The 13,627-nt window shown below is 32.1% G+C and overlaps 1 protein-coding gene and 1 pseudogene across 2 annotated transcripts in view; both read right to left on the reverse strand.

The window, feature by feature from the left end:
• Scox (Synthesis of cytochrome c oxidase) overlaps positions 1 to 13,627 on the reverse strand; it is a 228,126-nt gene that overhangs the window by 138,076 nt on the left and 76,423 nt on the right. Inside the window, exon 4 of the mRNA XM_090397003.1 lies at positions 8,564 to 8,761. Within this exon, the coding sequence (XP_090253129.1) occupies positions 8,564 to 8,761 (198 nt within the window). The remainder of the gene's footprint in view (positions 1 to 8,563; positions 8,762 to 13,627) is intronic.
• The window catches only part of LOC150104418 (serine/threonine-protein kinase MARK1 pseudogene), a 296,493-nt pseudogene that overhangs the window by 60,649 nt on the left and 222,217 nt on the right, over positions 1 to 13,627 (reverse strand). The gene's annotated exons all lie outside the window — the stretch shown is intronic.

Below are 13,627 nucleotides of genomic sequence, written 5' to 3' on the forward strand. Positions count from 1 at the left end.
TTTTTGTGTTTTTACTTAAATAAACTAGTTTCATTTTGTCACAGATGGTTTTTGCTTCTGGACTACCTGGACTTTTAGACTATTTTTCTTATCAATATTACTAAATTCCAATCTCCTTCTCTGGAAATTTTCTCTTAGTAAATGTTTGACTTGTGTTGACCAACCACTGAGTGACTTAGCAGTTTAATCCAGAAATTAAATATATAGTCAGTTTAATCCATAACGTTCTTAAAAATATTTCACCCTGTGATTTCCCAGAATCCTGTTAGGAAAGAACAGATTGCTGAGTATTGAACTTGCGATCATTTTGAAACACGTTCCTGAGACAACAGAGGTTTTTTTGTGTGGTGCTGCTATTTGTATTAATTAGTTGGGTAAGAGCAGTTTCTATATCACATAAACAGAGCATCTGATTTAAGTTTATTAATATTTATAAATTAAATTGATTTTTTGGTTCATTTTTTGTACATCAAGATTCTATTTATTATAGGGTAAAAATGTCGAGTAAACAAGTGGACGCTAGCGAGAATAGCAAGTTATCTTTACTATTTATTGCCTCTACATTTTAACTAAGGCTGGAATTATTATGCTTATTACTGCAACTTAAACAAATCAAAGCTGGAGTTGAATAAATCTTAATTGTGTGATAAAGATGGAACTAAATTAATCCTATATATACACATATATATATTATATGCTTTTTATGTGAATCCCAGGCCTCCAGTAAGTAAGGTGGTCTTGCACTAGACGACTAAATTTACCTTTCACCTAAAGTTGGGTGGTTGGAAAGCAGATATGTTAACCATTCTGTCAACCAGGGAGGTATACTATGCATGTTACTGCAAACTTAAACGTTTTATATTTATATTTAGATCCATGTTGTAATTCCATAAATATGATATTTGCTACAATTTTTATTACCGTAAATTCAAAATTTTTATTTTTAGTGAGAATATGTGAACTTTACAGATGATGAAGTTCCTATTTTTAACTTGATTAGCAAGCTTAATTTGATTGCATTTAAATTCTTTAAAAAAAAAAAAAAAAAACTTTTATCGCTATACTAAATTATTACACCATACCTTTTAATATTTTTTCGGTATTCAGAATTTTTGTAGTAACTATGATGCTTGTGAACAAAGCTTGTCGAATAAAATCCACAATCGACACGGCAATTGAAATCTTTCACAGAAAGATTTTAATTACGTTTCTTTAAATTAATTATGATTCAATTACATGGAATATTTTAAAAGTGTAAATAATATATATATTTAGAATATAATAAAATTAGTTTAATCCTTTATCCAAGTGTGAGCAAACAAAGTTTGCACCCAAACTTTGTTTGCTCACAAAGGTGCAAACTTTGTTTGCTCACACTTGGATAAAGGATTAAACTAATTTTATTATACTCTAACCAAGTGAAAAATAAACTTTAAACATCTTTCTCTAAATCCAGAGTAATTTATTAAAAAAGGGTGGCACACCATTTGGCAATTCCTATAGGTAGAGATGACCTGCAAATGCTTCCGCCTGGTATCTCCACTTGGGCCTGGCTCCCACTGAAGAGACCTCAATAAAGGTCGAAACTAGTCTGGGTAGTGGCCCTTCCCTTAATGCATAACATTAGACATATCCGCAAGGAAATGTGTTTTGCATTATAGGAGATACTGAGATAGGAGTGTCGGTATCTTGCTCCACCTTTGCAACGAGTTGCCCTGGTGTTGTACCACCTTACCCCAGTCCTGAAGATACTTTCAGGTGCAAACTTTGTTTGCTCACACTTGGATAAAGGATTAAACTAATTGTATTATACTCTAACCAAGTGAAAAATAAACTTTCAACATCTTTCAATATACATTTAGAATTACATTAAAAGATTTTAAACTATTAGAAAATTTAATATTAAATATAAAATTCTGAAGAAGTTGAATAATTACTTATAATCCATCGATATAAGGTTAGTCATTTATTTATACAAAATGACTTACAACGTTGCTGGTTTAATATTACCAAGATTTTTTTAATATTAATATTTATTGTATATATGTGAAATTTGTTTTTATGTTAGAGAAGAGATACAATAAATAAACTGTGCATCAAAAAGGGTCAAATATCACAGAACAGTAAAGGAAATTCCAAATAACGGTAATTAAACTGATAGTTTAGTTATCTTTATTTCGTAAAGCAGTATACTGTACTAGTATTTATAAAGCAGTATACTGTATACAAGTGTATATACCTAATTATATGGTTAAAGTAGTTGTCGCAGTCGGTAAGAATATATTTTTTTATTGGGATTTTTATTAATTTATTGTTACTCGTTTATTTTAACAAAACCAAGATACTACTGTTTCTATTTTTGTATTTTTTTTAGCTTTTAACGTAATTGTTTATTTTATTTATATGTTTATTTTGAATTTAATAAATATTTATTTCGCTTTTGATAGCTTGATACACACAATGATGCCAAGAAAATTTGAATCCAGAGCTAGTAAAAGAAAATGAAAAACAGCTAAATAGTCAAAAGGGAGCAATTTTATTTTTCTTGCGTTCTGAAAATGAAGAATTTCGTAGAACTGAAGTTATACTTCACACTTCTCGGAACGAAAACGAAACATTGGTATCATTATCAGGAGGAGATGAAAGTGAAAATGAAGAATATCAAAACGATGTGGAAAACATAGAAGCAGAGAAAGAAGTAAATGAAACAAATCAAGAGGATTCTGAAGAAAATTTTCAATCGGAGTCAGTACTTACCAGCAAGCAAGCTATCTCTTATCCTACCGATATAGCAGTGTGGCCACTTACTATTAATAAATAGTTTATCGAGCATGTTTCAATAAATATGCTTCAGAATGTTGATAAACTCGAAAATTTAAAAAAAAGAATACACAGAACGCAATACAATATATGTCAGAAATGTAAATATATCACATTTTTACTGTAAAAAGCGAATGGAACAAAGGAGAAACGAGAGTGGCTAATTTTTTCAGAAACCAGCAAAGCAATTTACTGCTTTGTTTGTAAATTGTTTTCTAAGTCAAATAATAGCTTGGGTTTTAATGACTGGGGAAATATAACACTAGCCTTATGTGATCACTAGCATTCTACTGAGCATATACGAGTGATACTGCAAAAGAAAATCAAGTTCTGTAAATAGTCGAATTGTTTCTAAATTGATCAAACAAATACAATCTGAAGAAAATTATTGGAGAGAGGTTTTAAAAAGAATAATAGCTACCATTAAGTTACTTAGTAAACTAGGGCTAGCATTTAGAGGAAATACAAATGATATTATTTCTGATTCTTGCGGAAATTATTTATCGTGTTTATGTTATTTAATGAATTTGATGATTTTATAAAAATCACATGAAAATGTATGCCAACTGTGGTTTTGGCAGATCAAATTATCTTTCTTACTACACTTGTGATGAATTCGTAGCATTAATAGCTAAAAAAAGAAGAGAAATATTAATATCAGAAATTAAGGAAGCTGTTTATTTTGCAATAATACTCGATTCAACACCAGACATTGCCCATAATGACCAATTAGCTATGATATTTAGGTATTTTGCCACAAATTCTGACATTAGAGAAACATTTATCGGGTTCATCAGTATTATACAACATAATTCCTTATATTTAGAAGAGGTAGTGTTAAAAAATTAGAAAAATTATCTTTGGATATAAAAATGTGCAGAGGGCAAAGTTATGATAATGCTGCCAATATGAAAGGTATCTATACAGATTTACAAGCTAGGCTGAAAAAACATAGTCCTTCTGCACATTATATACCGTGCTCTAGTCATTCCTTAAATTTAATGGCAACTATGCCGCAGAATCTTGTCCGGAATCAGTGCAATATTTTTGTTTTATTCAAAATGCATATAATTACTTTTCATCTTCAACAAGAAGATGGGGTATACTCCTTAAACATTTAGAAAAAAAATCTTTAACAGTTAAAAGACTAAGTGAAATGAAGTGGTCCGCAAGAGATGATGCTATATTGGCTTTGAAACATGGACATAAACAAATTAAAGATACATTACTTGAACTATCCATTTCTCCTCATGAAAAACCTTTTCTAAATTAGAGAGCTCATCATTGGCTGAACATTTTAACAAACCAGAAACAGCAATTTTAACAGTTGTGTGGGACAAAATTTTAAACGAATACATCTACTAGTAAATCTCTACAAAATTCCGATATGGATTTTCAGCTAATAATTTGTTAAAGTCTTTAGCTGGTTTTATTTTAGATATAAGAAATAGTTTTGCTGCTGTAAATGAAGAAGCAAATTTATTAACAGATGAGACAAAATTTAAAGATGAAAAGGAAAGAGTTAAAAAACGAAAAAAAAAAAAAAACAAGTAACGAAGTTTCACAATCTAAAAATGACATTATATTACATGGGAAAGAAAATTTCGCTGTGAACACTTTTAATATCATTTGCAATAAGCTAATTTTGGAAATTAATGAAACAACAAAAAGCTATTTCGACATATTAGATATGTTTGATATTTTTTTGAAGAAAAATATAGATCAAGACAAGCACAAGACTAGTATTAATAAAAGTTTACAAACTTATGGGGCTGCTATTGATCCAGAAAAATTTACTGATGAAATTAAGCAATTTTTAATAATGATAAAGGAAGAAAATTCTTCAATTAAAAATATGTACAAATTTATAAATGATGGGTTAAAGTCCACTTTTCCAAACGTAGAAACGATTTTAAAAATATTTTTGACGATGCCTATTTCAAAAGCAAATGCTGAACGCTCATTTTCAGTGTTGAAACGAATAAAAAATTATTTAAGAAGCAACTTGCACCAAAATAAAACAAGTGACCTGCCGTTATTATGCATTGAATCAGATGTAATGGACTCAATTAATTATGATGACATTATAGATATATTTGCTAAAACCAAAGCCAGAAAAAAAACTTTTAGTTATTTTTTTTTATTTAAATTTGAACTGATTTATTTTTATACTTTTTTTAAAATGCAAATATATGTATACCAATGTCGTATTGTGTTATTAAAATGAGTTATTATGGAAATGTTGACTTTTATTTTGAATAAACTAAAAAAATGCTTATTTTTAAGGCCTCATAATGATGTTGCACCTAGGGCCTTCAAAAGTATAAATGTGGCCCTGCTCACGGGAGGAAGGAAATGGAATTTATGCGGTCACTAAGGAATAATTACCTGAAACAGCATGTGATGGAATATACTAAGGGTTTTGAGAATGCTCAATCTAGTAATTGCATCTGAGAATTTGTCTATAATCAATATGACTATGTTGCCACTATTTGGTGGCAACATAGTCATATTATGGTGATAAAATAAAGTCATATAATAAAGGTGATAAAAGTCATATTATAGTCATAAAATGGTGAGAGTGATCATAGGGTCTTGACCTGGAAGGTGGCAAAATGTGTCAAATTTTCAGTTAAGAAAGGGTATATGCAGAAATTACAGGGCTGATAAGTATGAAAAGCTTAGGAGATTGCTTGGATAAGTATCATGGCATGTGAAACTGCAAGAGCTGGATGTTGATAGTACATGAGAAGTAGTAAAGGAGTGTTTGAGGGAAGTAATGGCAGATTGCATATCTAGAGTAAGGAAAGTAAATCAAGTGGGAGTTAAATGGATGTATATCATCATTAAACTAGAGTTGCAAAAAAAAAAAATATTGTGGACAGAATTTAAGGAGATAGGTGACCAGCAGGCACATGGGAGGCACAGGCCAGAAGGGTAACAGTGTAGTAAAGAAAGGCAAAAGCAGAGTATGAAAGGAAATTAGCAGTGCAGGCCAAAGATAATCCAAAATAGTTCTTTTGATATGCTGCAAGGAAAAGAAAGAATGTTTATTGCAGAATGATTTTAGAGAATGCCAATGGTAGGGAGGTAACTGAATCATCCAGGTGAAGATATTGCAGTAACGAGAGAGGCAAAGGCTTATATGGAAACTGAGATAAATGAACTGGAAGTACATAGCACATTACACAACCTTGATGTGAATACAGCTATGGGAATGGATGGTATACCAGTTCAAATTTGACATGAAGGTGCTAGGGAATTGTCAATGCCCTTGATCACATTGTTTAAGTCTCAGCTCTGGGTTAGTCTCAAGGGAGTGGAAAGAGGGGAAAATAGTTCCGCTCCAAGACTGATGTACCAAATTACTGACCGATCAGCATATCAGTTGTTCTCAAGGTACCTGGAGAGCAAAATATAGGAATGGATAGACAGAAATGGGATGCTGTATGGGGCACAACATTGTTTTGTGACAGGTAGGTCATCCCTCAGTAACTTGCTCGCGTTTTATAATTAAGTGACAGCTGAGTTGCATAACGATAACGGGTTTACAGTGATACTGCTGGACTTTGAAAAAGTCTTTGACAGGATAACACATGGAATTATAATCAGTAAACTGCAGCACATGGGGATGGATATAGGGTTGGTGAGCTGGATAAGAGGGTGGTTGATGGAGCGATGTCAGAGAGTAGTTTATTCCAGAGTAGAGTCCAGAAGAAAGACTAGGACAAGTGGCATGCTGCAGGACTCTGTTATTGGACAGCTACTGTTTAATTTGTTCATTAATGATATAGGAAAGGATCTGAGAGGAACTGTTCAGTTGTTTGCTGATGATGCAAAGTTGGCAGAGCAATAGTTAATACAGATAATGTTAAAATTTTGCAGGATGAGTTGGACAAACTGGCAGTCTGGTCAAGGAGAATGGATGTCAACTTAATGTGGCAAAGGTTATGCATTTTGGGATGAAAAGATTACCAGCTGTATACCATATTTATGGAACTGTACTCCAGGAAATTGACAAAGCTAGATTTGGGAGTGTTAGTGAATAGGGATTTAAAATAGTCTATGGTTCTGCAAAGCACAGAACCACAATGATTCCTTCTGGAAAGAAACAGTTGTTCTCTTAACTATATCCAATAATGTCTCTTTCAGAGCATCCTACATGGCTATTAACTTTTCTCTGCATTGGAAAATCCAATATATCACATGTCAGACTGCCATGGCAGGTTTGCACTTCATCTTGCAACTTCTTACTAAAAGCCTCATACTCCATCATTTATCTGCCTGCAATTATTTAGCACATACAGAGCAACCCACTCTGATTTCTTGACCATCCATAATGATGGTTCAAGATCTGAGATCTCAGTTGGCTGTGATCCAATGTTTCCTGATATTACTATACCTAACCAGATCCTACTTGACTGCAGTAATTATACAGCAAAACTGAATGCAATTCATTTACTCTTGTGCATATAAAAGAAAACCACTAATAAAAGTATGCAATTTATAAAGACTCACTGATTTCTTTACAAGTCATCTTCTCTCCTATGTATAATCCACATCCAGTACTTTTTCAGGTTTTACAAGTGAAACCTCCTTGATGTTTGGTCATGCTGGATTCCCAACAATATTAGAATTAGGGGATTAGAGACTGTAGATGCATATGCCAGATCAGCTCATAGAGTTTCAATGCACTGTTTGACAGTCTGCTATACAAATACAGACAGTTTATAAAATCAAAGCTTATCACCCAATGCAGTCATCATGGCAGGAAGAACTGACAAACAAATTGCACGAAATTAAGCATTGGCAGACTGCCAATGCAAAGTCTAGTCAATATAGAAGCAGAAGAGAGGAAGTTGTTCTTGCTATGCTCTGCAGAAGTCATAGTCACCTTACACATTCTTATTTATTGAGGGCTGATGATCCATCTTTGTGCAAAAAATTTAATACATGTCTTGCCATTTGTTCCATTCTGGTGGAATACCAACATTTCACAAAAGAGAGGAATGAAATTTTTACTTATGTGGCCAAGCCATAATATATACTCAGGAAGATCTTATCAAACTCAGATAAACTGCATGAAGTTTTTCACTTTTTAAAAATAATTAATTTATAGGATCACATTTGATTATAAATTCTATTTATATGTAGATACTGCATTGTTTAATTTAATTAGTTAAGCTTTATTTTAAATTAAACCAAAATAATTTTAATTAATATTTTAATTTTTTTAATTAATTAATAAATTTTACATTACATTTACTAATTTCGTTCCTTATGGCTATTTATGAATACCTCGTGTATTACTACTGTAATCTTGGATATGATGCAATATGATCTTTGCTGTTCTTGTGCCAATAGACCATAAATCAACCAACCAACCTAGAGACTGAACAGGTACTTTTTCAGGCCATTTCTGCAAAGCACAGTAGCCTGCAATAATTGGGTCCCATCTATCACCAGGGTATGTGGACAGCTATTGGTGCCTCCTGTAAGCAGAATGGTGGTCTCACACTAAACAGTCTACCACCTTTTATATGCTCCAAAAAATTAAGATGCTAATTTTTAATTATGATGGAATAAACATATATTTTAGCACTGAAAGAACTTTGGTAAATTTGTTTGCAATGGAAAACGTGCAAGCTATACATGCTATTGTGCTTATGAGACAATCATTAATTCCTGATTTGATATACAAATCTGGCATTGCAGGTAAAAGATTTTAGGAAACAAAACTTACCCAATATATCAACAGCTGAAACCATCTTTGCTATTTCATCTGGACAAATATCAGGACAATGTGTAAACCCAAAATATAGAAGAACCCACTGTCCTAGGAAATCTTTAGAAGAGCATGGTTTGCCATTGTGGTCTGTCAGTTCAAAGCTTGATCTAATAGCAGCTTTACCAAGAGATCGTTTCCTTTCTTTCTCTATTTCTGAAAATATCAAAAATAGCAATAATTCTGAAATACAAGAGAAAGTCAAGAAGTAAGTTACAAACAAAAGCAATACAAAAAGCAGAACAAGTGAATTTGGAATTTAATGGTTTTCACAGTATGCATCAGTAGGTAGCAGCACAATCAGATGATGACAGTACATGTAGTAATATGCATGTTTTGTAACTGTTTTCAGCAGTCTAAAATAGCAACTGGTTGAGAAGTGCACAACTGTTGAACTGTGTGCTATCGTGTTTCTTGTGGACAAAAGGACTTCATGTGTTAAGGCTTCCTGAAAGGACATTCATAAAGAGATTATTATTATTATTTGTGACACCACCAAGGAGTCTGAAGACTCATCGCAGGAGGACACCCACTGTACAACTCTCTGTCTCCACCACTACCAAACCGCTACTACCAATCAACTACATCAGCGCCATCTACCGCCCACAACCACCACAAGCATTTTTTGTCTGAAAATTGCATGTGTTCTGAAGGGCCAATTTGTCTGTATGCAGGATGAAAAACCCGAGTTTCCAGGAGAAAAACCCTGCCACCTCCGCATGAGATCGGCTAACTCACCTTCAATTGAAAAAGTCCATATAAAGATTCCTCCTGTCACTATGAGAATCAAACTCAGGCCTTTTCCAATCGAAAGGCGCAATGTATTGTTGTTCTTCCAATTGCGCTACGGAGGCAATTAATTTACTACTCAAACCGACCTTCTCTAATCACATTGATGAAGTTCTTGTAACCCTAATACATCCAAAAACAATGACGACATAACCATCATAAAGAGATGTATTATCCCATTTATGGTGAGAAGTGTATTACGTACAGCAATTCACAACTGAGTCCAGAAATTTTTGCAGGGATGATTGGCACTTCACAAAGACTAATATTTGATTCCCAGGGAGTACTAATGGCCCATTTTTACAAGAATGGTGAGAATGTGACTGCTACATCATACTATGAAATTTTATTGCAAGTTAGGGATGTACTTTGCAAAAAAAAATCCCAGCCTATTGACAAGAGGTGTATTGCTCCTGCATGATGATGTAAGACCTCATACAGCTACAGGAACCCTGGAGAAAATTCAAGAACTCGTGGGAACTCCTTCAACATACACCTCACAATCCTGACCTTGGCCCAAGCAACGTTCATCTGTTTGGCCTGCTGAAACAGCACCTTGATGGCAAACATTTTGCTGATGATCAAGAAACTGAAAATGAGGTTCAGAGTTGGCTGAGACAACAGACAGAAGAATTCCGTGCTGCTGGTTTTGAAGGAGAGATAAAACAATAGGACAAATGTATAAATTTTAAAGGGAAAATATATAGAGAAATTTTTTGAGTCTGTATTTCCTGTGTTATTTTTTATAACCATCTATAACTAAATGACTTTCCCCATTGTATATTTAAAAGTTCGATTAAATGCAATGATATGTATGCTATCATCATATGAAATATAGCTACTGCAACAATTATATTTGTTGGCATAGTTTGATGAGTGAAGAGTATCCCCATTCTTCAATCTGCAGGTCATGGATGTGAATCTTGTTGTAGCATTGATATTTGTTAAATATCTGAAGCAGAGGATGGTATAATACATTTATCTATATCAGGATGTTCTTGGTGTCTCATCCTACGGTGTCCTTCAAAAGCATCATATATTCCATCAACCTCACAAAAATAAACAATTTCTGATTTCATTTAACAGATTTTTTTATGTCAATCAAATCCATTGAAAGGTTAGGAATGACAAAGCACATTTATTCTATGCACATTTATTACTGCAGTAGACAATGAGTTAAACAATCTGGAATTCACTCTCACAGAGCAAAATTTGAAATTTTATTCTGACACCTCCAATAAGCAAACTGGTTGTCTCAAATTAGACCATGAAAATCATGTATGACCTGAACAAAAACATCCATGGCATGGCTGGATTCAAACTCAAGGTCTGTATAGAGGAAGGCAGAAAAGCTATTCCACTTGGTCACAACCAAGCCACCAAGATACCTTATTAAAAATAAATAAAATAAATAACACTGCACTGAAAGCAAATTTTTTTTGTCATTATTATTAATTCTCTTCATAAATGAATAGGAAATTAAAACTGTCCTTTTCACATAAAAATAATAAAATAAACAGTATTATGTGTACATAATATAGACCAAATATTAAATGAAAGAAATTTTCAAATAGTGTGTAAAAATAATCATATTAAAAATTCTGAATATTTTTACGTATTAATTATGCTTGTTAGTTTTTGTTTTCATACACGCAGTGTCTGCACTTGTGATGTGCTCGTTATGAAAATGTTATATTAGAAGTAACATGTAAAATAGTAAAAATATTGAAGTACTTACTAAACTGATTATTTGTGTTACTTATAAGAAAGTTTGTTGTATTTTAAAATGTTGAATTTTGTGTTTGTGAAAGACTTTTTCTTAGCGCTGATGGATACAGCGAGTCAGCCATTTTATTGCAGTGCGTAGTTTCTGACTTTTGTGAAGTGCGCATGCTCCCGGAGGGAACTTGATGTGTGATTGACAGCTGACAAGGAAAGCGTTGCGTATCCAAGTTACAGTTGTAAACAAGAGAGCGTTCGGAAGTTTTTTAGAACACTGGCCGAGACATATTCAATTTGGGAGGAACTTGATTTTTTTTGTGCGGCAGTCAGAAGGAAATTTCATAATGTATTCCGAAAAGGGAATAGTGAAAATAATAGGTTTCAAGTTGGAATAAGTAAAGGAATAAAAGGAAATCTTGAAACTGTAAATTCTTATAAACTGGCCGAGCTATATTCAAGTTGGGAGGAACTTGATTTTTTTGTGCGGCAGTCAAAAGAATTTTCATAATGTATTCCGAAAAGGGAATAGTGAAAATAACAGGTTTTTTAAGCAGGAATAAGTAAAGAATAAAAAGGAAATCTTGAAACTGTAAGTTTTTATAAATTGGCCGATAAATATTTAAGTTAGAAGGAACTTGATATTTTTTTTGTGTGTGGCAGTCGGAAGATATTTTATAGTGTATTCCGAAAAAGGAATAGTGGAAATATTAGGTTTCAAGGAGAAATAAGTGATGAATAAAAGGAAATCTTGAAGCTGTAAGTTTTTATAAATTGGCCAGTAAATATTCAAGTTAGAAGGAACTCGATATTTGTTTTTGTATGTGGCAGTCGGAAGATATTTTATAGTGTATTCCGAAAAAGGGATAGTGGAAATATTAGGTTTCAAGGAGAAATAAGTGGTGCATAAAAGGAAATCTTGAAACTGTAAGTTTTTATGGTGAAATAAGTTAAGACTGTCAATTTAGTATTGTGAATGAAAGGAGAACTTGTTGCTTACATTCTAAAGTGAATGTTTTTCTTAGAGAAAATATTGATAAGGAAGTTTTATAAGTATTAAGAATGCCTGAAAGTTTAGAAAAATATATTGATTAAGAAGATTTTTAGGTATTAAAGGTGCCTGATCTGATGAGTATTACTACTAAAAGGAAAACAGGATATAGTCAAGAAGACTTTGTGTGTTATATTGATTGATGAAAAGGATCCTGAAAATGAAGTACAGAGCCTTGTAACTTCTGGAAAAGAGCCTTAACAGAAAGAGAAAAAGACTATGAACATTTTTTTGTGATTGTGAAAGAAAAAGTGTTTAGTCTTAAGAGTAAGTTTATATTTTTAAATAAGGCCTTGGATCCATATAATCTGTAGTTATAGTTATGTATTATTACTAGAAGTGTATATATATTGTTTTAGTTTTATTAAATGTGTTTATTTTGTACTTGGTATTAATGAGTCAATGATTAGTTGGATTCTGAAAGAGTGAGTTAAAGTCATTACACCAATTGGAGTGAACTCTTTGTGCAAATATAATAACATATAGGGACACTCGGAGTCAAAATAAAAATAATTGTTAGTAAAAGAGATTTATATAATAAATCACCTCATCAGTATATACTATATAGAGGAAGAAGAAATAATATAAATAAAAATACACATAGAAATAACAAGTGGTAATCACTGAAACAAAAAGAAATTAAAAGGAACCATGAGAACCGAAAACTTTAATGTAATATATAGTAGAGTTGACAGAGACCAAAGAGCACAAGCAGGAGTTATGATCTGGTTTCATAACTCCCTTTCAAAACAGTTAACACATTACAAATTTTGGAAAGAAAGAATAATAGAAGCTAGAATAAAATAGAGGTTTTTTAACAATAATCGGTTTAAATGTCCCAGAAGAAGAAAGAGAACAAGATAATACTGAATTTTATAATCCAATGCAAAATATATATAATAAAATAAAAGTATTAAATAAAAATGATTATGTAATATTAGCAGGGGATTTAAATGCAAGAATTGGAAACAGGAAAATTAATAATAATATAGGAATATATGGAGAACATACTCTAATGGTAAAAAATTGATTGACTTTGTAGTTTATAATAACCTAAATATAATGAATTCTTTTTATAAACATAAAGAAACCCATAAATATACTTGGGCAGCAAGAGGATGGAAATCAATATTAGATTATTTTATCTTAAATGAAAAGACAAAGTTCTCTTTAGATGTTAGAGTTCACAGAGGATATGAAATAAGTAGTGACCACTTCCTCATTAAAATAAAATTAAGATTACCACCTAAATGGCTACAAGTAACAAGAACAGAAAGAAAATTTAAAACATTTGTTAACTAGATTATTAAATGGCACAAATATACAATGGCTATATGAACAGAGACTTAACCAATAGTTAGATAAAATAAAACAAAATGAAGAAATAGAAATAGAATGGCTTAATATAAAAATGATACTAAATGCAGCAGCAAATGAAAGCTTAGGAAAGACCAAAAATTTCA

The sequence above is a fragment of the Typopeltis vanoorti genome, chromosome 8 (assembly GCF_054136105.1).
Source record: "Typopeltis vanoorti isolate ZY-2024b chromosome 8, IOZ_Tvanoo_1.0, whole genome shotgun sequence".
Lineage (NCBI taxonomy): Eukaryota > Metazoa > Arthropoda > Arachnida > Uropygi > Thelyphonidae > Typopeltis > Typopeltis vanoorti.